This window comes from Callospermophilus lateralis, chromosome 18 (genome assembly GCF_048772815.1).
Source record: "Callospermophilus lateralis isolate mCalLat2 chromosome 18, mCalLat2.hap1, whole genome shotgun sequence".
Taxonomy (NCBI): Eukaryota; Metazoa; Chordata; class Mammalia; order Rodentia; family Sciuridae; genus Callospermophilus; species Callospermophilus lateralis.
Genome location: NC_135322.1, coordinates 8170110 through 8195057, shown reverse-complemented (window position 1 = coordinate 8195057; position 24948 = coordinate 8170110). Strand labels below are relative to the sequence as shown.

The following is a 24948-nucleotide window of genomic DNA, read 5'->3' as shown; positions in this document are numbered from 1 at the left end:
GCCACATCTTCCAGCCAAATTCCTATAGGAACTCAACTCCTGCCTGCACACCTGGTAGATATACTCCCTCTTCACAGGGGCCCTGCCCCATCCTGGTGCTCCTTCCCGCCCCGCCCCCCCTCCTCACTTTCTCACTTAGCTGGCAACAAACACCACAAAGCAGATTCAACCCACTGTCCACATGCTCTGTTCCTGCACCTACAGGATCCCACAGCATCCCTTGGAACTTCCGGACATTTCTCTAGCCCATCAACTCTCCTGCTCACCCACACACCTGCTTTCCCAGTCGGCAACTCCCCCTCTACCTTCATTCAGCTGAGAAAATGGAAGCAGCCAGGAGAAAGGCAAGCTTCCACAACACAAGCCACCTACACAACTACAACCGAGTTGGCTCTGGCTACCTGCCACCAGCAGTTATTGGGGGAAAGTTTATAGCAGCTCTGTCCAAGATCAATCATCAAATTCTGGCAACAACTTGAGTGTCCTTTGGGTAAAAGACGACTGATATGTATGTTAGAAAAGGCTCTTTCCTGCCTGCAGAGCAGTATTCCACGGTCGGTGTACTGAAGTTCCTTTATAGCACTGAGCCATAAAAAGCAACGAACTCTGGTTACACCTCAGGGATAAGATAAGACAAAGCAGTGGTTGCTGGGGGAAGGATGTACTGCAAAGGGGGTGCAAGGCAATTTTTAGGGGTAAAAGAACTGAAAGTTGATCATGGTAGTTACATGACTCCACTCCTATTTCAAAATTCACAGCAAAATATTCACACCAATGAGTACACTTTACTGTATGTAATACTTTTAAAGACATTTTTAAAAACCCTGGAGTTCCTGCTAACTAATGCTTTCCATCACACCCCAAATTCGTGTACTAATGAGTCTCATTGGCTGTACCTCCAAAGGACAAACCAAATCAACCATGGCTGGCCACTCCACTAAGACCCAGGTTAGGCCAGCAGGGTCCCCTCTCCTCCCACCTCGCTTAGCATAAGCTCCCAAGTTCATTCAGCCAGTCAGCGGGTAACCGGATCCCTGATCCCCTCCCTACCTCCGGCTTGGAGGCTCCGAAGCCTCAGCTCCTCGGGTCCTTTGCTGCAACCAAGCTGGCTGCCCACTGCTCCTCAGAATCACTCACAGCTCCTACCCCAAGACTGGGCTGTCTGCAGAATCACGTCCTAGCTTCAGGAAGCTCTGTCCTTATAAGCCACCTCCTCCCGGTGGCCTTCAGCGACTGCCCGGCCAAGGAATAGCCACCCCCCACAGTGACATTCCCGCACTTTAATCACAGTGGGAAGCTGCAGCCCCAGGGCTCATGGGGAATAAGACAAGGAAATCAAGGAGCCCTTGATTTGACCTTCCCAACCTTCCCTCAAGCCCTCCTGCTTCTCAGGTAGGCAGAAATTGGGGTGGAAGGCAAGAAGTGGCCCTAATCCCATTTTCCAGTTCCCGCTTCGCTAACCGCCGCCCTCTCGCCCCGGAGCTTTGCTTTTTCAGATGCCAGGCCCGCTCTCCAAATGTCCCTCTTCCTTTGCCAACTCCTTGCCCTCGCCCCTCCGCGCGTCCCGGTTCCCTCCCCTCTCCGCCAGGGCAACGGCGAGCCCGACTCCCTGCGCTCCGGGGCCCCGCCTCTGCGGCCCACCTGTTCCGGGCCCGCTTCCTACTCCGCCCGGGCCCAGGTACACACAAGGCAGCCCTCGAACCCATTCAGAGGGCCCGAGGCCTCCACCCAGACCTCACCCTTATTCTCCCGCCTCCCCACTCCCGCCGCGCGCGTCCCGCGAACGTCGCGCGCCAAGCCAGCCGCCGGGCCCATCCCCCGACCCGCAGCCCAGGGCCTCCAGGCGACCCCGCCTCCCCGGCTCTTCCCACTGACCACGCCCGCGCGAGCCCTTCCCCGTCCCCGCCCCTAGGCAGACCCAGGGGCGCCCAGCCGGCCGGGTCCTCATCCCCCGTCCCCGTCACCTGCCCCTCTCCTGCCGGCGGCCGGTAGCCTGCTGCCCGCGCGCTCCCTTCTCCACTGCGCTCCCGGCCGCCTCAGCGTCCCCACACCCGCTCCTTGGCCCGCCACCCCAACCCGGCGAAGCCATGGGCCCGGAGCGTGTGGCACGCTCGTCGCCCCAGCCCCAGCCCCAGCCCAGTGGCCCCACTTGCCTCGCGCCGCTCCGCGCGCCGCTCCCCCGGACGCCACGCTCAGCTCGGCGCCGCGTACCCTACAGTCCCAAGTTCGCGCCACGGAATTCGCGCGCAGAACTCGGCGGGCGGGGCGGGGCGGGGCGGGGCGGGGCCGTGGGGGCGGGGCCTGGGTGCCGCCGGCGCCGCACGGAGGACGCCGGGAGTCGTAGTCTCCTCAACGTGAGGCAGCCTGGAAAGGAGGGTGAAGAAGGGCAAGCCCTCGCGCACAGCATGCTGGGAAGCGGCCCGAGCCGGCCCGAGCCTGCCCTCTCCTGAATGAGCGGGTGTGGCTGCAGGCCCCAGGGGTGACTGGCGGGAAAAGGGGATTTTCCTTTCGGAGGAAGCCGCCGCGCCGGGCACGGCGGGAAGAGAGGCGAGAGGCCGCGCGGGGCATCCCGGGAGCGAGGGCCGGGCCGGGCTTCAGCGCGGGGCATTGTGGGAGGTGGACGCCGCTCGGGGTTGGGTAGGTGAGTTGGGGGGGCGGGAAGGGTGCACATCTGGGGGAGCCGAGAAGCGCCGCTGGGAGGGACGGCGGGGCGGGAGGGGCCGCGGCGAGTGGGACTAGGAGCGCTGGGGGAGGCGGAAGAAGGCTGGAGGGAGGTGTAGGAGGGAGGGGAAGACGCCGGGCATGGGGGGAGCATCAGGGGTGAAGAGCCTGTCGGAGGACCAGGGGCCCTGTCTTGAAACCAGAAGCACATTGGAAAGGACGGTGGCTCTAGCTGGGAGGAAGGGGCCGCAACTTGACCTGTAGGGCATGCATCTTAGGAGGAGGTGCACCACAGATGAATGTTGGTGATACCTCAGAGTTGAATTGTCCACAAGTGGGCCACACACCTGTAGGCAAAGGGTCCGAGACTGAACGTGGGGAGCACATCCGGACATGAGAGCATCTCTGGGAAGCAGCAGCCATAGCTGAATTTGATGATTCATAGGGTCACATCTGGGGGAAAGGCAACTGCTGCATATGGGAGATCTATCTGGGGAGGAGGGAGCCACAGGTGCATGAAGAATATGCGTGAAGAAGAGAGGGAGCCACAGGTGCATGAAGAATATGCCTGAAGAAGAGAGGGAGCCACAGGTGCATGAAGAATATGCCTGAAGATGAGAGGTCTGTGCTTGGATATGGGAAGCACATCTGGAGATGGAGCATCTGCAGAGAGGGGCATGGATAGCCAAGTGTAGGCACCTGAAAAGGGGAGTTGCAGATGAATGGGACACTCAGATTATTGCCAAGAGTAGGAGACACATACCAAGGGAAAGAAACCTTGTCTGAAGTTCAGAAAATAAGGAGTCATCTGCAGTTGAGTTTAAGGGTCATATTGGGAGAAGTAGCCCAACTGAACCTTACCACAGTTAGAATAAGTTCCAGTGAGCCAGGGGGAAATGGGTTAAGGAGAGAAGAAAGATGGGGTGGAGATTCGTATCTAGAGAAAAAAAATCTTGGATCCAGCTGGGGTCCCTACAAGTAGAGGTACCATCACAGTCGGGGAGGTAGACTAAGGATATGAGATACCCTGGGTGGGGATGGTTTTGATGTATAGCACTACCCCCCCTTTCCACTCAGGGCCCCAGGATGGAACTGCCAGAGCCCCAACCCAGCCCAGCGGCCGGAAAGGAAGAGCAGGAGCTGCTGGAGCGAGCCTTCTTCTCCTGGGCTGAGTTCAGCCGCTTCTTCGACAAATGGTGCCAGCAGCGGCTGGTCGTCTTTTCAGTCAAGAGCTCCACTCATGTGGCCCGCAGCCCTTGGGCCAGCGCACCCCCGCTGTACAGGCTCATCCACGTGCTCAAGTACAGCTACGTGCTACTGGTGTGCAAGGACATGCGCTCGGCCAACCAGCCCGCAGCTTGGTGCGTGAGCCTGAGCTGCTGCTCGGCAGGGGGAGGGACACAAGGGGGGGAAGGGCAGGGAGCCCCACACCCAGAGATGTGAGGGAGAGAGCCAGACTGAGGCTGCTAAATACCCAGAGACTGGGAGTCAAGGAAGGACGCTTAACTTAGATGGAGATGGAGCCCAATTTATAGACTTTAACAGAGGGAGACACAACCAAAAGACAGGAAAAGAAAATTACAGAGACTTCAGAGCAAGCCAGAGAAAGAGAGCCATGTTTAGCACACAGAGAGAAAGAGTAAGAGACCAAGTTGTAGGGAAAGCTGCAAGACCTAAAGATTCCTCTGTCAAGAGAATACAATAGTTAAGTCGGGTGGGGGTGGGGGCATTGAGCAAAATCCCTGTCCTTCTAGAACTTTCTGACTGGACAGGTAGATGTACATCAAGCTCACAGGTAGCTCCCTACAGCTGTGAAATATGACAAGGAGGGGCAGGAGAACAATCCTGGGAAGCCAGTTCTCACCAGGGCCAGGGGTGTTCTTATTGATCCACATTTAAATAGCTCATTTAACTCAAGCTGAGTTTCTAGATTCCCTTGGACAGGAAAGGGAGCTAACGGCCATCTCTTCTTTAGAGCTTTGGTGCTCAGGTTTGTGCCAGACCCTGTGGCTCCGCTGCTTCATGTTCAGTGCTCTCACTTTCCTTATCCTACCTGCTTGGCCTCTGCAGGTGTGTGAGTTTGAGATCCTGGGTTTTGGAGCCATAGATAAGAGTGATGTGCTTTAAGAACACAGGCTATGCCTCAGGCTGCCTGAGGCCAGCTCTGCTGCCTACTAGACAGGTCTTTGGGCAATGGACTTCACATCTCTAAGCCTCAGTTTTCTCAGTCCTGAAATGGGGTTGTCATAGTATCTGCCTCTGAGGGCTGTTGTAAGGATGCCGTAAGATTGTGCAGGAGAAGGGCACTGCCCCAGGACCCAGGACAGCTGGTTAAATTATGGCCGTAACAAGAGTCGAGAGCTCAGAGTGAACTGTTCCTCTGTGGAGGATGAGTCAGTGCTATTGAGCCAGTGACTTCACCTTTCTGGCTCAGTTACCTCACTTGGAAGATGGAAGAGTCTGTCTGATAGGTTTGGTGAGGATTGAGTAAGCTGATGGATGTTAATTGTTCAGAAGTGCATCCAATACAAAAGGAGCATTCCACAGCTCTCCTCGCCCACAGTTATTTTAACATTTACTGTTCTCTAGTTGCCTCTTTATTCTAGAAGGAGAGATTCAAGGCCAAAAGCAGAACAGTGTCCATCCTGCTTAGTCCTCCCTGCAGCTTGTGCCTAGAACCAAGAGATCTTTAGGGTGCTGGTACGTTCAACACATCACACGGCAGTCTAGAACATGGGCTTGCAAGAAGCTCAGGCCTAATCAGGAATCACTAACAGGGTCCAATTCAATGTAATATATTTATTGAGCACTTACTATGTGCACACTTTTTGCTGAACATTTGGAACCCAGAGCTAGCTAGGCCCCTGAACTGCTCAGAATCTGACTGAGAAGACTAAATAAGTAAATGGAAGTAGTGGCCCATAGTTCCGAGAGTAAGATTGAATAGGACAAAAAGAATGTGGTCAACTGTACCTGAAAGCTTACAGGATGGTTTGTAGAAGGCTTTCTATAAGAGGTGACCAGTAAATGGAACCTTGAAGGACTTTGTTTCTATCTTTATGTATGCACAGTGTTTGACTTAATAAGTACATGGTGCTTAGTATGTACAAGTAATGTCCCAATGATTATCAGAGCCCTGGGCAGGACAGACAGGGCTATAGACTACGTGAGGACAGTGCCTTGGGTATGGGCCTGGTGACCAGTTGGACCATGGGGTGGGAAGCTCAAAAGGGGTCAGTGACTTGGACCTATTAATCATTTCTGAGCTCTTACACCTACCCCCAGCTGCTTGAAGCAGGGTCTCTTCTGTGTCACGGTCCCTGAGCCAAGGTCCGAGACTCAAAATGTTAGTGTAAGAAGAGGCAAGAAGTGAGGAATGTCTTCAAGGCCTGGACATGGCAGGGCTGAGTCCAGTGGCTGAGATTTTATCCTGGGGGTGCCAGGGAGCCCCAGAAAGCTGTGAGCAAGATCAGCTCTGGGTGTAGCAAAATCCCTCTGAGCCACGTGGTAGACAGAATGGAGGAGAGTTGGGATGCTGGAAAGGAGCCTGCAGCCTGGAGTCCAGGAAACAGGGGGTTTCTTTCTGGCCATTCCTCCCCTCTTTCCAAAAGTTGCACAGTGACCCCCTCCAAGTCTCCCTGCTGCTCCAGCTGTCCAAGTGCCAGTCCCTCTCCCTCACCTCTGGGCACTTCCCTTTCTAGGTCAGGATTGCTCAACCTTTCCCAACACCTTCCAGCCTTTGAAAACATAAAGATATTTAAAACCTGCAAGATCAAGAGTAAAAGGGGCAAGGAGAGCACAAATAAATCAAAAGTACTTTTAGAAGAAGAAAAAAAATGTATTGAAAATAGTGGCTACAGATTTTCAAGTGTTGGTTAGGTACTCATCCCTTTTCTACATTATTTAACTCTGTCTGTGAGGCTGATATTATTTCAGCCACAATTTCCAGATGAGGAAACTCAGGCACAGAATGGTCAAAGGACTTTCCCAAGACAGCACAGCTGCTAAGAGGGAGAACCAGAATTGGGACTCCACTGTCTGACTGCAAAGTCATGCTTCTTATAGCCATGATCTTCCCTTCCCTCTGTCTTTACTTCAGTCAGTATGTGAGTTGAACATACCAGCACCCTAAAGATCTCCTGGTTCTAGGCACAAGCCTCTTTGTCCAAGAGAATTGTTTTGAGCACTTGCTAAGTGCAGGATATATATCTTCGATGCTGGGGTTTTCTGAGGCGTGTGCAGAACAGATAGCATCAATCAAACCATCACCTTGGTGTGTGATGGAATTTGTCCTAGACCAAGGGAGGGCTTCCTGGAGGAGGTGGTGCTGGTTCTGCAGTTGAAAGATGAGTAAGAGTGGACTAGGTTGAAGGAAGGGAGAAGGGTGTTTCATGAAGGAGGAAGCACTGATGGCTGTGGAGAAATCTGGATGGTCCAGAGAGGTTTCCGAGGAGTGATGGGCAGGTGGTGGTGTGGATGGTTTTGATGGGATGGGAGGTGCATATCCCAGGGAAGGTGTGACAAGTATCTAGGTCACCAAGTGGATTCAGGCATTCACTTATCATACCGTTGTCCCTGGGGATTGGTTCCAGGATACCAAAATCCTCAGCTGCTGAGTCCCTTATATTCAATTGCTTAGTGTTTGCACATAACCTCTACATCTTCCCATCTACTTCAAATCGTAGGTGACACACCTAATACGTGTAAATGCTATGTAAATTGTTCTGTGTTGCTTAGGAATTGATAAAAAAAAAAAAGGTCTATATGTTCAGTACACACGTTATTTTCAAATATTTTGATCCATGGTTGGGTGAATCTGAGGATGTGGAACCTGTGGATATGGAGGGCCAACTGTATACTTCCTGAGCACCTGCAGAGGCAAGGTACTGGTCTAGGTGCTGGGGACACAAAGATGGGTAAAACAGACAAAAGTTCCTGTCCATGTGGAGTTTGCATTTAGAGTGGGGGATGGGTAGCATTACCACCCCCACCCACAGGTGGAAGGAAATCACAACAATGGGGTGTTGGGGCACTTGTAGGTGGTTATGTGAGGCTTCATGCAGTGGGTGCACTGTTTTCTGGCAAGATGGATGGCTTCATGAAGAGGTGGCCTCCCCTGAGGGAGGGCCTGTCCTAGGGACTGAAACTCCTAGGCTGAGAGAGGCCAGAGCAGTTTCACAAAAGTGCATGAACTATTCCAGGAAAATGGCCTGGGTAGAATCCTGTGAACTTGCCATTTGGTGCATCAGAAACAGCTGCATGTGGGACATGGTGGCACTGTAATCCCAGTGACTCAGGAGGCGGAGGCAGAAGGATCAAGTTGGAGGCCAGTCTGGGCAAAGTAAAGGCTGGGAGATGTAGCTCAGTGGCAGAGTGTCCCCAGCACTGCAAAAACAAACCAACACAAAACTGCATGTTGGCAGTTTCTTTTGCTTTCACCTGAAGCCGCATGGTGAGTGGACATTTGTTTTATTTATAATGATTTATATGCTTTAAATTTTTCTCAATTTGCATTATTTTGTTGCTTTAAATTAGGCAAAAAGTTTCTAACTCTAGCCAGGTGTGGTGGCACACACCTGTAATCCCAGAGACTATGGAGGCTGACGCAGGAGGATCTGAGTTCAAAGCCAACTTCAGAAACTTAGCAAGACCCTGTCTCTAAATAAAATATTTAAAAGGACTGGGGCTGTGGCTCAATGGATGAGGGCCCCTTGGTTCCATCCTCAGTACCAAAAAAAAAGATTCTAATTCTAGATTTTCTTAAACTGTCATGTAAGAGGAAAGGGGGCTGTCAAAGATCCCCTTTTGGTTTAACAAGAAAATTCTTGAGTATTTATCCTGGTGGTCCTGAGGCGGGTCCCTTTCTCAGGAGCACATGGAGAAAATGTATGATCATTCTCCAGGGGGCACTACTGCCTCACCAGGAACCAGGGCTTCTTCACTACTGGCTGGGCCCTGGAATGTTGCCAAGCTCAACCAAGTAGGAGGAGACCTTGGGGCCAAGCCCAGCCTGTGACCTATTGTTATAATTAAAGCTTTATTGGGACACAGCCACATCCATTCATTTGCACATTGCCTATGGCATGTGTGTAGAAGTTTATTATCTGGCCCTCTGTAGAAAGAGTTTCCTCCACAAACCTGAAACCTCCTGCCAACGATGCTGATGTCACGCCCTCTCATGGAGAAGCACTGGCCCTTCCGCCACCTTTAAGGAAGCAGATGCCAACATGAACATTACCAGGGAAATGTGTGTTGAGTCTTTTTGTTTCTTTTTTTATTGGTTTGGTTACAGTGCTGGGGATCAAACCCAAACACCGTTTCTTTTTCCTGTTCTATTTCATTCTTCATCCTGGGGTTCTAACTGCCTGTGCCATGGGCTACACCCTGCAGCTTGAGGACCACCCCCCAGACAAGCTTGCTTACACTCAGAGGTGGCCTGGAGAGGGCCCAGTGGGATGCTGTTTGTGAGGAGGAAGACCTGGGAACCCTCCCAGCCAGAGAGTCTGCAGTGAGCGTGAGACAGGGGTAAAGGAACGAGGTTGAAAAGGGAGTCTCTGAGCAGTAGCTGGCAGGCTGCCAAGGGACACAGTGACGCCGTCTCTCTCCATTGCTGTTGTTGAAAGACCCACTGATTCCCTGTCCAGGAAAGACGCACGAGGCACTGGCTGCAAACGCATGAGGTTTATTCAGACACAGGCGCCTGTGGGTGCTCAGCGAAACCTCAGCCGGAGCTTTGGTGAACTGGCACACCGGGCTTTGGGGTACAGGTCTTTTATAGGGTCAAGGGGCAGGTTTCGCGCGCGCGGTAAGCAACAGGTTTCTTATTGGCTATTTTGAACCCAGCATATAGGTTACCTAAAGGGTAAAGTTATTTTTCATTTTATGTTCCTGGAACAATACCACATGACAGTTACATATGAGCATTCTGATTTTTCTGTTCCTGCTTATTAGCCCCTGTTTATTCAGGCATGCCCTGGAATCTGTTTTTCTGCTCTTTCCCAACCATCCTGTTTTTCCCTTTTCAATCGGTCACACTTAACTGATTATCTGAAAAACACATTGTCTGCAGGTTTGTGACGTGCCCTAATAATTTTGTAACTAAGCCTAAGATTGCTGGGCTGGGGTCTTTCATTGTAATGAGCCACGACCACCACACTGCCCTGAGATGATAATTGTTATTTTAGAGTTCTGGAGGTCAGAAGGTCTCACTCCAGCCTGCGGTCCTCCCAGGGGCTCTGGGAGAACCTGCTTCCGACTTCTGGAGCCACCAAAGTTCTTTGGCTCGGCTCCTACCTCCACTGTCAAAGCCAGCAGAGCAACATCTTCGTCTGTCTCTGTCTTTGGTCCACTTATTTCCCGCTCTCCCTTGAAGGAGATGACATTGGATTCGACCAATAATCCAGAATCCCCCCATTTTAGGACCTTTTTTTTTTTTTTTTTTGGTACCAAGGATTGAACTCAGGGGCACTTGACCAATGAGCCACAGCCCTATTTTGTACCCTATACAAAATGCATTATTCTGTATTTTATTTAGAAACAGGGCCTCACTGAGTTGCTTAGCGCCTCGCTTTTGCTGAGACTGGGTTTGAACTCACAATTCTCCTGTCTAAGCCTCCCAGAGCCACTGGGATCAAACTTTCAAAAAGTTTAATATAACATCATACATGGGCAACATGGTGATTTTTCCCCAAAATCAAATGTGTAACTGGCACCCTGAACAGAAGCCAGAACATGTCTAACTCCCCCACACACTGCCTCCCTCCCCTGAGGGTTAAGCCCAGGGAAATCGCTGTCTAGCCTCCTCCCAACAGCCACTCGCTGCTGCCTGCTGTTGAAGTCTATCTGGCCTCTGATAGCTGGTGTGACAGGGCGTCCATGTTGGAGATCATAAAGTTTGTGCCTTCTCAGTGTTGATGAGCATTTTACTCTTGGGATCTGCCACAACTTGCTTTCTCACTCTTGGATGTTGGGTTTCGTGTATTTGGCTGGTAGGTGGCACTGCGGTGAACAAGCCAGCTCACAGCACCTGCACGTCTCCTTTGGTGCCCATGTGCAGGTATTTATCTGGAGCAGGATGGCAAGGGCACAGGGAGGCGGGGCCCTGCCAGTGGGTCTGCCACACGGTTTTCCATTGATGCTTGTGTTGGTGGCATGACAGTTCTGGTTGCTCTGTGTCCTCGTCAAGGCTGCATGTCATATCTCTCTCTCTCTCTCTCTCTCTCTCTCTCTCTCTCTCTCTCTCTCTCTCTCGTGCTTTTTTCTTTTGTTTTGCTTGAGACAGGGATCTGGCTGGGCTGCTCAGACTGGCCTTGAACTCCTGGACTCAAGCAATCCTGCCTCAGTCTGACAGGCAGCTAGGACTACAGGCTCCTGCCACCATGTCCCTCACTGGTCTCTTTGGCAGGGCCATCCTGCTGGTGTATAGTGGTATTTCTTTGGGTTTTTCACTAGTCATCTCCTTGGTCATTGCCCCTGGGGTATATGAAGTTGGAAAGCAGAGAAACACACCTTCCCTTGCTTAGGGGCACGTAAAACCATGTGGGAAGGTGAAGTCCATGATTTTGGTAGTGGCTACCTCTGGGGGCAGAATGAAGAGGGGTTTGTTAGGGCAGAATTCACCCAGGACTTCGATGTGTGATGCTGTTATTGCTAAACCAGAAGCAGATACAAGACTAAGATGTTTTATTGCTGAAGTCTTTGGAGGTAATATAATAAAGCATTGGTTCACTTTTGACAGCTGGTGGTGGGTACAGAATTTTCACAAACATGTAGTGCTTACTGTGTGCTCTACACGTATCAGCCCTTTCCATCCTCAATCCTATGAAGAAGGTCTGATGATTGTTAATCCACCTTTGAATATATGTGGAAACTGAGGCACAGAGACCTGAAGTGACTTGCCCAAGATCACACAGCCGGCATATTCTTAAAAGGCCCTCTACCCTTCTCTATGATTAAAACTTAATTATTTAAAAACAAGAAAGAAAAAAACAGAGAGGAAGGAGAGGGCGGCAGAGGGATGTGACCTGCGGTGGTGGTTCCTCCCGCAGGCCCCCCCAGCCCAGCTGCCCGGCCTTCATCACACTCAAGCTGAGCCCCCTGCGGGACCGACTAGTGGTGTCCGAGTGCCAGCTGACCCACTCGCACCCAGCCTGCCCGCGGGAGTTCGCCTACCACTTCCGCCCTGGGCACCTGCTGGCCAACGCCTGCCTGCCAGTGCGCATCACCAACCAGATCTCCAAGCAGTTCGTGGCCCCCGCTGACGTGCGCCGCCTGCTGTCCCACTGCAAGGGCCCCGACCACGGTGTGCTGGACGCCCTGCACGTGCTGGAGGGGCTCTTCCGCACCGACCCTGAGGCCAAGGTAGGATCTCAGGAGACAGCAAGTCACTTGTCCCTTCCCCACCCACTTTGCCCTGCACCCCTTTCCCTGCACCCCTTCCCTGCACCCATGCATTCCTTAGCTCTGTGTGCAGCTGGCATGGGGCAGAGAGACTCGTCCCTGCCCTCAGTGAGCCTCCCTGTCCCCTGTGGGAATGTGCACCTGTCCCCAGTGGGAATGTTCTGATCCTGTGCCTGTGAGCTCTTGAATTGCGGCCAGTGTGAGGGGAACTGGATGCGTTTAATATTAATTCATTGAAATTCACATAGCCATTTATGACCCTCGGCTACTTGCAGTTCCGGTAGGAGGAAGCAGCAATGGACAAACACGTCCAGGTGTCAGTACTGCAGGGGGGGGGAGGACGCCAAAGCTGGCAGCAGATGCTAATTGTTTTTAAATTAAACTACAGATAGAAAATGCACAGTACAAAACGATCAGTATATAGTTTGAAGAGTGTTCACAGGGTTCCACACCCAGATCAAGAATGAGAAGGGGGTGCTGTGCCCTAGAAGGTGATCGAGTGGAGACCTGTATTGCAGAGCAAGGCCGGGGCTGTCAGAGAGGCGCTGCTGCAGAGCAAGGCCGGGGCTGTCAGAGAGGCGCTGCAGGGTGCTGTTTGATCTGAGTGGTCAGGCAAGGCCTTTTTAAAGAGAGGGTGAATCAGGGAAGGGACGGGACGCCCATGTCCTCAGAGGGAAGAGCTCCAGGAGAGGGGATAGCCAGTGCCAAGGCCTAGAGGCTGGAGCAAGCTTGGCGAGTCGAGGGTGCTGCCCCTCCATCTCTGTAGCCCTTGGAGGGGGGCTTGAAGTTTAATAAAAAAAGGCAAAGAGGGGGGAAAACTGGTATCTCCACTTGGCTGTGTCTTTGTCTTTCAAGCATGGAAATGAACTCAGCTCAGGGTAGAGCTGAGATGTGCACCCATCCCCCTTGCACAGGCCCAGAGTACTCACCCATCACCTGGCCAGTAACCGGCCTGTATCCTCAGATAATGCTGATAACTTAGCTAAAGTTTTCAGTGTATCAGGCACTACCCTAAGTGCTTTCCATATCCTCCTTCCTTATTCTGTTCTTTGTCCTTTGTTTGTTTGTTTGTTTGTTTTTTGATCTGGGGATCAAACCCAGGGCTTTAAGTGATTACCACTGAGCTCCATGCCTGCCCTTGTTGTCATTGTTGAAATCTCACCTCAGATGGATGAGGAAGGCCTTCACTATTCTCAATCCCCATTTTACAAACAAAACCCCTGAGGCATTGAGAAGTCAGGTAACTGGCCCAGAGTCAGGGGCTGTTTAATGGCAAAGCAGGGTTGGGGCCCACAGTCTGGATCCAGGCTGTAGTCTTCACTGCTGTGCCCTTGCCCAGTTGGAAGCAAGGCCCGCCCCACTCCAAAAATCCCATCTTCCAGAAGGTAAGAGCCCTACCTATGTCAGTTTGCTGCCCTGAGAAAAATGGGGGTATGTGCACACAAACTCCCTACTCCACTGGTCTTCACAGAGCTAATAACTGTCACCCACTGTCCCCATTGAATAAATAAACCTCAGGTGGTCTCCCCAGAAGTACCCCGCAGGTCTTCCATGAATTAAAGCCATTTATGGAATGGGACTGGCTTTAAAACTTCCATCTTGGATGCTGCCAACCCAAACTGGGTTTAATGAAAAGCCCCTTTGTCACCTCCTGACCCCAGGTCCCCTCCTCACAGGTCAGCAGAGTTACCAGTTGCTCATAGATTTAATATCTTCTTATTCTATGGCCCAGCATTGACTAGTGGATCTTTCTATAATGATAGAAACATCTGTGCTGTCCAGTGTAGTAGCCATTGGCTCCTGGGACTACTGACCACTTTGTTAGTATGAATGAGGAACTGGAGTTTTAAAACTTAAAGTAATGGAAATTTCAACAGCCCCATGTGGCTGGCGGCTTCTGCGTTGGACAGCACAGTGCTATAAATGTGCAGGTAAGTTTGCATTTCTGTATTTTTAACCTCATTTACTCCCCCGCCCCTGCCACTCAGCAGGGCTGCGTGTTCTGCACACGACTTTGCTTCTGGCTTTATGTGTTGGGGAGGGCCAGGGGTCAGCATCTTTCATTCTTCCTCTTTGGCTGGTCAGATCCCCCTGAGAAAGCTCCATCCTCCTGGCTGGAGGAGAAGGCCAGGCTGCCCACTTCTGGAACCTCATGGGGAAGAGGCAGGGGACGTGGCTCTTGGTCAGCAAAATGCACCCAGACCCATATGGGATTCCCCCTCCCTCATCCTGAGATGGGCCTGATTCCCCAAGGCCAGTGCCCCTTTCTGCTTTACTGTTTACAGTAATGGGGACCAGCAGACAGGGTAGGAGGAGGGAAAGGTGGGATTTGGAGGTCAAGTTGCTTCTTCACTGCACCTGTATTGTAACTTCTCACTGCGGTTTTGCCAGGTCCGTAGGAGGACTGTGCAGTTGGTACTCAGTACGCTCTAGCTCTGGCTTAAGGTTTATGGGGTTTTTTTGGTAGGAGAGGAGTCAGCTTGTTCTTCTGTTTTCCAAATTCCAAAGCTTGGTACCTGCCATCTTTCCTATTGCCCCTGTCTTTCAGGTTGTAAAAAGTCATTCCTATAGATGGGTTTGAGGTTCAAGAGAAAGTGAGATGTGTCCAGGCCATCACTCACATACTTTCACCAGCTTGCTTTCACTTAAAGGGTCTATTTAAAGAGTTCTGCATTATTAATATGTCAATAATTATAAAAAAGAAAGCTTTATTGTCATTCCAAGACTGCTAAGCAAGTGTCGTACATTATTCTTTTCGCTTTGCAGCAGTCTTCCAAAGGAGAATGTATCTCTTTGGGTCACTGTAACAAAATGCCCAAGGCAATTAATTTATAAAGGGAAAAGTTATTTATCTCACAGTTCTGGAGGTTCCAGTCCAAGACTGGGCAGCACAGCTGTGGGGTGACTTGGGTACAAAATTGATAACTGTAATTGGTGAAAGCAAAAGATTGGAAACAACCAGATGTCACCAGTGGGTGATGGTTGGTTATTTAATCTATGGCACATTCATCCATGGAACACTATGAAGTTCTAAAAAGGAATGAGAAAACTCTAGGCCCTGATCTGGAAAGATGCTTCAAATGAATTTTTTAATATCTATATTTTTTTAGTTGTAGATGGACATAATACCTTTATTTATGTATTTATCTATTTATTTGTTTTGTAGTGCTGAGGATCAAACCCAGAGCCTCACACATGCGAGGCAAGTGCTTTACCACTGAGCCATAACCCAAGCCCCTCTCAGATGCATTTTTGTGTTTAAAAAAAAAAAAGCAAGTTGCAAAACTGCACATAATGCGCCATCTTATGTATAAATTGGAGAAAATAAGACATACAGGTATGCTTGCTTATATTCACAGAAAGAAACTTCAAAAGCATGCCAAGAGAAGTGGATGGGGTGGAATAGAGAGCAGAAATGGGATGATTAGAATGGAGAGCTGGGAGTGTGACATTTAATTGCTTAATTACATGAATTCCATCGTTTCACTTTTGGGCCATGTGAAATTTGCACACTCAAACCATTAATTTTTTTTTCTGGCACTGGGGATTGAACCCAGGGCACTTTACCACTGAGCCACATCCCCAGCGCTTTTTGTTTTTTATTTTGAGACATGGCCTCCCTAAGTTGCTGAGGCTGCCCTCAAACTTACAGTCCTCTCAAGTTTCTTGGATTATAGGCATGCACCACCAAACCCAGCTCCAATAATTAATTTTTAAAAAGAAAATGAAAAGTGTGAAATAGTCCCAATGTACTATACCCATTTGTTTCTCTTTTAAGAGGAAAAATTAGGGGGCAAATGATGGGGCCACATCAGGCCTGGGGTTTGCTCTAGTAACAACCAGCCCTGGCATCTCAGTGGCTGAGCTCAGTGGGCTTTACTCACTGCTCATCCACGAGGAGAGGAAGCAGGAAATACTGCCAGTCTTTCATCTGGGCACCCAGAAGGACAGGCTGTACTCTATCTGTCTGGGGTGACAGTTAGGGCTCTGTCCAGAAGTGATGTCTGAGGTCATTTCTGCTCACAGTTCATTGGCCAAAGCAAGTCACATGACCCTGCCTACCTGCAAGTAGTAAGGAGAGGTGCATAATTACCTAGTGTCCCGGATGGAGAGAACTGCAATTACTTGGAAAAGGATAAAGGACGTTCTGGGGAGCTACTTCACCAAGACCCTCCCAAAATCCTGCCTGAATCTGAGGCTCAGGGTCCCCCTGCTCTGTAGACTCCGGGCCTCCTGCAGCTCACTCCCAGAAGGAGTGTTCTCTATGCTCAAGAGCCTGTTTTTGCATTAGATCAGCCAACTTTGGAAGGACAAAATAACAGCTGCCAACTTCTATGTTGATATGTGCTAGACAGCTTTTTACACATTCTGACTGTGCTGTGTGTGGCTTTGGGACATTGAACAAGTTATGAACAGGCTACCTAATTTCTATGAGCCTCAGTTTGGGGACAGTAACAATAGATAATACCTTATAGAACAACAGATAATACCTATTGCTATGTGAGGAATAGGTTTGTATGTAACAGGGAGAGAAGAAAACGATGCCCAGAAAGTAGGAAGCCCTCTAGGTGTTAGCTCTCCAGTTAGTATTTTTATTCCCTCAATCCCCCACCCACCCACCCCCGTCCCCCACACATCAGAGTGGAAAATAGTACTGTTCTGATCTTGTGATAAAGGAAACGTGGACTCAGATGTAGGAAGAGGCATAGGTAGAACATAGTGCTGTGATTTCTGGTGTTAGCACATGTAGAATCTTCTAAGGTAGATGCTTCTTCTGCTACCAACTTGTGTGTCTGGAGGTGACACCTACACTCACTTGGGTCCTCAAAGTCTGCTCCTCCCTAGGCTCCTGTGTCCCCCCAAAATGAACCACCATGCACTATATACCTCCCGCCAGAAAACTCTGGGTCAGACCTGTTTGGTCACTTTCACAAAGTCGTGAGTATACAGTGATAACAAACATCAAATCCTTGCTCTACCTGGCAGGTACTATCTGGGTGACTTGAGGCAAGCAGCCGGACCTCAGTGCCTCAGTTTCCCCTTCCAGAACAGGAAGATGACCCAGGCGTGATAGTGTGTGCATATAATCCCTGCAGTTTGGGAGGCCTAGGCAGGAGGATCACAAGTTCAAGGCCAGTCTCGGCACCTAATGAGACTCTGTCTCAGAAAGGACTGGGGTTTGGCTTTTTGATAAAGCACCCCTGGGTTCAATCTCCAGTACTGGGGAAGGGACAGGACTGTACCTGGCACAGGGAACCCACTTCATGTGCGTTGTTACCTTCCCAAGGGCTTTACTCACTGAAATCATCTTCTTTATATTTATTTGTTTTGGTTTGTTAGCTGTCTCCTCCCACTCTGGGATGACTTATTGTTCTCCTCAGTGTCCAGACCAGTACCCAGCACATCGCACTTGCCCAGTAAGCCTTTGGTAGAACAAGGCATTCATTACACAATCCCACCTTGGTCATGTCACCACACCCTGAAGTACCACCCACACATCTCCTCCCACCCCTACCTTTGATCCCCAACCATTCCTAAAGGCCTGAACCTGGCTCCCAGCCCCTCCACTTTCTAACTCCATGAACTTGGCAGGTCACTCCCCTGGGGTAGTTGGGGGTTCCTAAGACCATCCCTAGGTTCAGTGATTCACTAGAAGGACTCATAGAACTCAGAGAAATCATTATACTCATAGTTAGCATTTATTACAGCAAAAAATACAGATTTAAGTCAGCAAAGGCAAGAGGCACACCGGATGGAATCCAAGTGACCAGGTATGAGATTTCAGGTGTCCCCGCCTGGAGGACATGTAAACAATGTTTAGTTCTCCCAGCAGTGACAGGTGACAACATTGCATGAAGCATTACCACCTAGGAACTCTAACCCGAGCCTTGGTGTCCAGGGTTCTTGGTGGTGGTCTGTCACATAGACATGTCTGACCTTAGTCTCTAGCCTCTCCAGAGGTCCAGCATATACAGCATGGCCCAAGGCCCCCACCATGAGTCACACGGTGTTAGCATAGACTGCTTGATGTGACCTATGTCTGCAGAACAGAGACTCTGTTATCAGGCAGAATGGCCAAGGGCCTAGAAGGGCCCTCCCAGAAGCTGATCAAGGACCAGACTTTTCTTTGAAGTGTGCAGGGTTTGGACAGCCCAGGTCTGCTGAGTTCATCCTTTACTGCACATTCGGGCCCTTCAGCCTCAGTGTGCATATCTGCAATATTAGGAAATAATGATTCCTTCTCAGCGATGACCCTTACTCCATCAGAGGGAGCCACACAGCAACCCCGTCCCATTAGCCTTTCTGTTCAGCATGCATTCCACACTCAGGTAACCACTAACACCCAGCGAACACTCATGCCAGCACTGCCTGCATGCTTCACATAGATTAACTCTTTCAGTCCTCATATTATCTTTATAAAGAAGATGCAGTTATGCTCCCTGTCTTTGCAGACAGGAAAGAGTGAAGCACAGAGAAATACAGACACTTTCCCTAAGTAACGCAGCTGGTGTGTAAACGTACGCAGCTGGTAGGTAGACAAACCTGGATTTGGATTTCTGTGACAGTCTGGCTCTTGGCTCTAGGAACTCTTAATTTTCTGATCCTTGTGCCTCTCAGCTAAAAGCAGCACCAACTGTCCTATTGCTCATTGACTCTTGACCATCCAACAGGACAGGACTTGGGGCCTGCCTTGGTCTTTTTTTCTCCTTTTGGCCTAGCATAGGGTTTAAGGAAAAAGTGGGTATACAAGAAAAGCTTATAGACTTTGAAGAAAACCCAAGATCAGGAATCAGAGTATTCCATGGAAGAGCAGAAATTAGCTTCTGGTTAGTCAAATGCTTGCTTCTGGACAAGTCTCAAGGCAAATGTTTTACTGTCTATGTCTATTCCTGACTCCCAGGGAGAAGATGATGTGAACTTCCCTAATTCTGTAGAAATGTGCACTTTATAAAAACCCATTATGGCTTTTATATTTAAGTCAGTTTCTAGACCATTGCTGTCCAATAAAATTTTCTGTGATCATGGACATGTTATATATCTCTGCTGCCTAATAGACACTAGCCTCATGTAGTTGTTGAACACATGAAGTATGGCTAATGCAGCTGAGGAAATGAATTTTTATGTATTTAAATTTTTTTCTTGCAGTGCTGGAGATGCATTCATACTAGACAAGGGCTCTACCCCTGGAGCTACATCCCTAGTCTTAAATTTTTAAATTTAAACATGGGATTCATGGCTAGCAGGACAGAGCAGGTCTAGATTGAACATCTACTAAGAAGATTAAATCATAGAGTAATAATGTACAGATTAATGATGGTCAAAAAATTGTTAGCAGTTATGTAACTCATGCAATTGTAAGCATACTGGTTTTTTAAGAAATATTTTGAATTTCAATGCTGAATATATTATTTCAGGGTTAGGAAAGCATTTCATTCTTCTTTTTGAACCAAACAGTAGGTTTGTTTTTGTTTTTTAAAACAACACAGCACAACACTTTTGAAACGGTCCTGTAGGATGGGCTTGGGTGGTGCAGATGTTTGTGGAGAGACGTGTGGTCCAACTGGATTCACTGGATTCAATCCTGCCTCATTCTGCAGCTGTGCATCAGCTCTCTTAGGGACTGGCTGAGGGACCCCAGCCACTGGCACAGTATGGGGGACCCTGGCTCATAGCTACCAATCTCTCCTCCCCATCAGGTGACTTTTTGGCAATAATGAGGCCAGAGTGGCTGAGACCAAAGTGGGAGAGAGACAGAAGATGAGATCAAAAGGGCTAATTTCCCCTATTAGTCAGCTTTGTATCACTGTAGCCAACACCAGGCATGGGCTACTTTGGCTCATGGTTCTACGAGGTCCAAGTCCAAGATGGAGCTGCCCCACTGGTTTGGGGCTCTGGTGAGGATGGCACCTCGTGGTTCCTATACAGGCCAAAGCAAGTACCCAGATGTCCATCCAGGAAGGAGAGAGAGAGAGAAAGGGACAGTGAGAGTCCAGTGGGTCCCTCAGTTCCCTTGAGGGACACATCTCCAGTGACCTCAGGACCTCCCAACAAGCCCAACCACTTCAAGGCCCATGGCACCTCCCAATACTGCTGCCCTGATGGACAAGGTTTAAGCATATGGACACTGCCCATATTCAAGCCACAGCATCTCCCAAGGCCCATAATTGTGATGTGGATTCTTGATCTTAATTGGAGTGGGAGGAGAAGGCCTAGGAAGCTCTTTCAAGCAGGGGAGGGAGCAATCTAATGGGAATTTTGAAAATGCTTCTTGTTGCCACTGTGGGGAACAGACAGGGTAAAAGTGGACTCCTGAAGCCCAGGTGGGAGAATGTGGTGGCCCCAGCCAGGATGGTAGCCATGGGGTTAGGGAGAAGTGGCTAGGATCTGGACTCATTCTGAGGAACAGTTCTGGGATTTAGGCATGGATTGCATGTGGAGGATGGAGAAGGAGAGAAAAGAAGCATCGCCCCGAGTGTTGGGCCTGAGCTACAGGTGGATGGTCTATAGCTGGTCTGCACATGCCAGGCATTGCTGCAAACCTTGGACAGGACTGACCTCATTTTAGCCTCACCAGGACATCCCATTTTAAATAGACATTCTCATTTTGCCGGACAAGGAAATTGAGGCTCATTGAGGGGGATGTCACTGCCCGGGGTCCCATAACTAATGAGGCAAACCTGAGATTCAAATGCAGTCTGTTACCTGAAACTCCACTCCTAAGAAGTGGCCATTGGATTTCCCTCCCTCCCTCCAGATGTTTCAAACTGTTTTCCTGGGACAGGTATCTTGAAAAGCATCAGAGATGCAAAAGGGAACAACATTCTAGCCCTGTGGGGCTTACATCTTAGGGAGGGCCAGCAGGTAGTGGGTGAATTGACAAAAAAAGATACCAAGTCCTGGAGGGTGGCAAGTGCCGTGTCCCACAGGAGCTGGAGAGAGATGGGGCCTTGGCTTAATTGGGAAGGTGGTGTTGGGGCAGAGCTCATTATTCTAATATTGAACTCTTAGAGAGCACTTACAACTTGTCGAATGAATAACAGTAGTGATGCTGTTTGGGCCAGAAAAAGATCTAGATGCATTTCATCCTAACAATCAGAGGGATTTTTTTTTTTTTTTTTTTTTTTTGGTGGTACTGAGGATTGGACCCAGGGTTGCTTTACTACCCAGCTACATACTCAGCCCTAGTATTATTACTACTATAATTATTATTAGGGTCTTGCTAAGTTGTTCAGGCTGGCCTCAAACTTTGTGATCCTCCTGCCTCAGCCTTCCAGGGTGCAGGGATTACAGGCGTGCCACTGCCCACTGAGGACTGTTCACAGAGGAACTCTATTACCACTTTACAGATGAGAGGGAGATAAGGGAAATTTCAGGAGCCAGCCAGCCAGGAAGGGTCAGGACTGAGATCCCAGGACGTCTGGCCTCAGGGGCTTTGTTTTCAGCTGCTGCTCTCTTCTGCTAGAAGAAATGAGTATTCAATTCCTAGGGCAAGAAGTCTCAGAACCCAGAGGGTTTAAGGAGGAACTGAACTAAGATACTGAGAGGGAAAGTCAAGCAGTTAGGCTATGGTAGGGGTAGGACTCAATCTGAACGTTCTACCTCTTTGGTCCACCGTTTACCACTAGACTGCCTCCTAATTCAGCCCTAGGAAGCCCCAGCATGGAGGAGTAAAAAATATTTCTGGGCCCCACCCAGAGTTTCAGCCTTAGTAGGTCTTGGATGAACCCCACAAGGTGCATGTCTATTTGTCAGCTGCTGCTCCTGGTCCAGGGCCTATACTTTGAGAATCACTGCCCCTAGGCCGCCTGACGACTCATGAAGCAATGAACACTCCGTTCCCAGCAGGAAAAAATGAAGCTAGGCAAAATGTGTGTGTGCAGATATCATATTGCTAACAGGGCGTGGTGCCTGGATCTCAAACCCAGACAATCGGGCTCAGTCTGCTTTTCTTTTTCCCTTTGGCCACTGTCTGGGGAGCTGGGCTGGGCGGCCCCTTTGTTCCCTGACCTCTTTCCTGCCTCCTTGCCCTCGCCCGCAGGTGAAGCTGGTGTTCGTAGAGGACCAAGCTATGGTAGAGACTGTGTTCTTCCTGACATCGCGCACCAGGGCGCTGTTGCGGCGTTTCCCGCGCATACTCCTGGTGGACCGACTGCCCGGCCTGCAGGGCGCACTGGACCTGCTGGCGGTGCTGTGCGTGGATAGCGCAGGACGCGCACGCCAGGCTGCCTGCTGTGTGGCGCGCCCCGGCACGCCAAGCCTCCTACGTTTTGTGCTGGTCTCATTGCTTCAAAGCGCACCCGACGTCAAGGGCCGAGTGCGCTGCCTCACTGCGGGGCCAGAAGTGGCAGCACAGCTGCGGGCCGTGCGCCAGCTGCTGCCGTGCGCACGAGTGCAGATCTGCCGCGCGCAAGGCCTCGAGACGCTCTTCAGCAAGGCTCAGGAGCTGGGCGGTGCCAGCCAAGAAGACCCAGGTCTGTGGCCCCTGCTGTGCCGCCTGGCCGGCGCGTCATCCTATGCAGCCTACTCCGAGGCACTAGCTGAGCTGCGTGCCCAGGGCCCAGCCGCCTTTGTTAAATACTTCGAGCACAACTGGGCACCCCGCCATGACATGTGGGTGCGTTTCCGTGCCTATGAAGCATCCCGTAATCTGGATGCGTGCGCCCTGGTGCGTGGCCACCGCAAGAGACTTCTGCGCCGCCTCAGCCCCTCACACAGTGTGGCACAGTGCCTTCGCGACCTGGTGGCCATGCAGTGGGCGGACGCAGTGGGGGAGGCAGCCTCCGAGGGCGCTGATGGTGATGGAGCATGGCTGGACAGCCAGCCCGGGAGGGGGGGAACCCAGGTCGAGAATGAGAGGGTGAGGGGTCTGGAAACCAGTGATTGGGGAGGAGCTCAGCTAGAAAGTGAGAAGGGGAGGGGATTGCAGGCCAGAGAACAGAGAGGAGTCCATTTGGAAAACCCCAAAGTGAGGGGGCTGGATGGGATTATCTGGAGAGGGACCCAGTTGGAGAAAGATCACTTGAGAGGGCCAGAGATCAGAGACTGGAGGGGAGGCCAGTTGGAAGATCAAAGGATTAGGGTGTTAGAGATCATAGAAAAGAGGGGAACCCAGTTTGAGTCTGAAAAGGCAGGAGGTCTTGAAGGGAGCTCCTGGAGGGGAGTCCCGTTGCAGGAAGAAAGGGCAAGTGGTCTGAAACTCAGAGACTGGAAGGGGCCTCAGGCGGAAGTGGACAAGGACAAGAGACTGGGTCTCAGAAACTGGAGGGGGATCCATTTGGAGAAGCCCTTGGATTTAGTCCCTGAGAACGGAGATCGGAGGGGGTCCCTGGGGGGAGAAGAGGGGAGGAGGGGGCCAGAGCTAGCAGAAGAGAGGGGAGGGAGGTCGGGGGCCAAAAGAAGACGAGGCCTAGAAGACATAGTTGTGATCCAGCTCGGGGACACCAGGGTCACAGGTGTGGCAAATGGAGATGGAGAGGGAACCCCGTCCATGGGCCCCACAAACAGAGCAAGACAAGGGCTGGACACAGGAGGGAGGGGTCCAGGGCTGGGGAATGGAGTCCTGTGCACCACCCCCATGGGAACTGTGTTGGAAGGCAATCCAGAACGGTCAGTGATGAGGAGTGAGTCCCCAGCTGCAAGGGAGACCCTGCAGGAAGGAAGTGAAGAAGGCCCAAGGGAACCAAAGAGGCTTTGCTGCCCCTCAGGAGAGGAGGAGGTAGACTGGGAGCCACTGGCCAAATTCCGAGCAGCCTGTGGGCCAGAGCTGGCAGACCTGGTGGCTGAGGAGCTGGCCTTCGCCAGGCAGCACGGGACCCGGGGTTTCCACTGGACCGGAACTGGGTTTGCTCTTAAGGATGGCACCTCAGACTTCTTCCTGGATGGAGCGCTGACCCACTGCAGCTGCTCCATCCATGCAGCTCGACACCTACCCTGCCGGCACCTCTTTGCAGCCCGCCTCCTCACCGGGGCAGCCTTATTCCACATGGACCTGCTCAGGGATTGCTGGGGGAGCGCCCAGGAGCCCTGACCCTTCTGCCCTCTACCTGCCACCCTCCACTTGGAGGGCGTTCTTCAATCCCAAAGATAACAGTGCTGAGGCCAAGGAGGGTACCCCAGTCCCTCTGGTCACCTCCTGGGTCATCCAGGGACTTCATCTTGGCACTTTGCTTCTCTGGGTTCAAGGGGAAGCTGGCAATGGTCTCTGAGGTCCTAGAGTCACAGCTGTGGAAACTGCTGATGGCCAGGGTGGATTCAGAGGGCTTCCCTCAGAAGAGGAAACGTGTGATGAGAGGTATAAACAGGGTCAGGCCAAGGTGGAAAGCAGGAGAGGGGCTGAGCTGGGGGGAGGGAGCAATAGTGGAGGGAAGGGATGACACCAGGATGTGGGGAGGGTCTGGTCCAAATTGAACTCATCTGACCAGGGAATGCACAGGGGGTGGGGGAGCAGAGGAGGACAAGAAGACATGGAGAGGAAAGGGCAGAGAAGATAAAAGGGCAGACCCTTGGAGGAGAGGACACAGGAAGATGCAGAAATGGAAAAGAAGTAAGGAAATGCAGGGGAGGCAAGAGAGGGTGAGGATGGGAACCAGGAAGAGGAGGAGGAGACAGGGAAGAGAGGGAATTTTAAAAGGAGATGAGACAAAACAGAGGTGGAGAGAGAACTGAGAGGAGAATGGTCTGGGTATTTCTCCACTTGGCTTTTCTTCACTTTCTGGTTGGCCATTCCTGGAAAAAGGGGGAAAGGGCAACAGGGGTCTGGAGGGATGGGCTGGAGACTCTCCTCAGGAAGGGGAACTATCTGGACTATTGTGCTTAAAGACCAGAATAAAGCAGTATTATTTTGGTTTTCATGCTGAGTTCATGGCTTCAGGGGGAAAGTGGGAGGTT

At 50.9% G+C, this 24948-nt stretch overlaps 2 protein-coding genes across 10 annotated transcripts in view; one reads left to right on the top strand and one right to left on the bottom strand.

Moving 5' to 3' along the window:
• Positions 1-2244, bottom strand: part of Lig1 (DNA ligase 1) — a 33516-nt gene extending 31272 nt beyond the window's left edge. For 4 of the 7 annotated variants that reach the window (XR_013089364.1, XM_076839706.1, XM_076839711.1 and 1 more), the window contains exon 1: positions 2154-2244. The gene's annotated coding sequence lies outside the window, so the exon portion shown is untranslated. Of the gene's footprint in view, positions 1-1050; positions 1263-1641; positions 1709-1739; positions 1783-2153 lie in introns of those variants that run through there. The other 3 variants (XM_076839708.1, XM_076839709.1, XM_076839707.1) reach the window with 3 other exon arrangements.
• Positions 2245-2540: 296 nt separating this feature from the next.
• Zswim9 (zinc finger SWIM-type containing 9) lies at positions 2541-24388 on the top strand. 3 transcript variants are annotated; one of them, XM_076838523.1, is made up of 4 exons: positions 2541-2637; positions 3739-4022; positions 11709-12021; positions 22100-24388. In XM_076838523.1, exons 2-4 carry the CDS (start codon positions 3748-3750, stop codon positions 24086-24088), a joined length of 2577 nt encoding a protein of 858 aa, XP_076694638.1. In that variant the 5' UTR covers positions 2541-2637; positions 3739-3747; the 3' UTR covers positions 24089-24388. The 3 variants fall into 3 exon arrangements, with proteins under 3 accessions (XP_076694638.1, XP_076694637.1, XP_076694636.1); XM_076838522.1 differs by having other exon boundaries at positions 2541-2641; XM_076838521.1 differs by lacking the exon at positions 2541-2637 and adding an exon at positions 2834-3282.
• The last annotated feature ends 560 nt before the right edge of the window (positions 24389-24948 follow it).

Excerpts from the sequence above, each read along its gene's own strand:
- Zswim9 (XM_076838523.1), top strand. The coding sequence starts at position 3,748 with ATGGAACTGCCAGAGCCCCAACCCAGCCCAGCGGCCGGAAAGGAAGAG. Across the intron at positions 4,023-11,708 it reads GCCAACCAGCCCGCAGCTTG|GCCCCCCCAGCCCAGCTGCC; the intron begins GTGCGTGAGCCT and ends TTCCTCCCGCAG. Across the intron at positions 12,022-22,099 it reads GCACCGACCCTGAGGCCAAG|GTGAAGCTGGTGTTCGTAGA; the intron begins GTAGGATCTCAG and ends CCTCGCCCGCAG.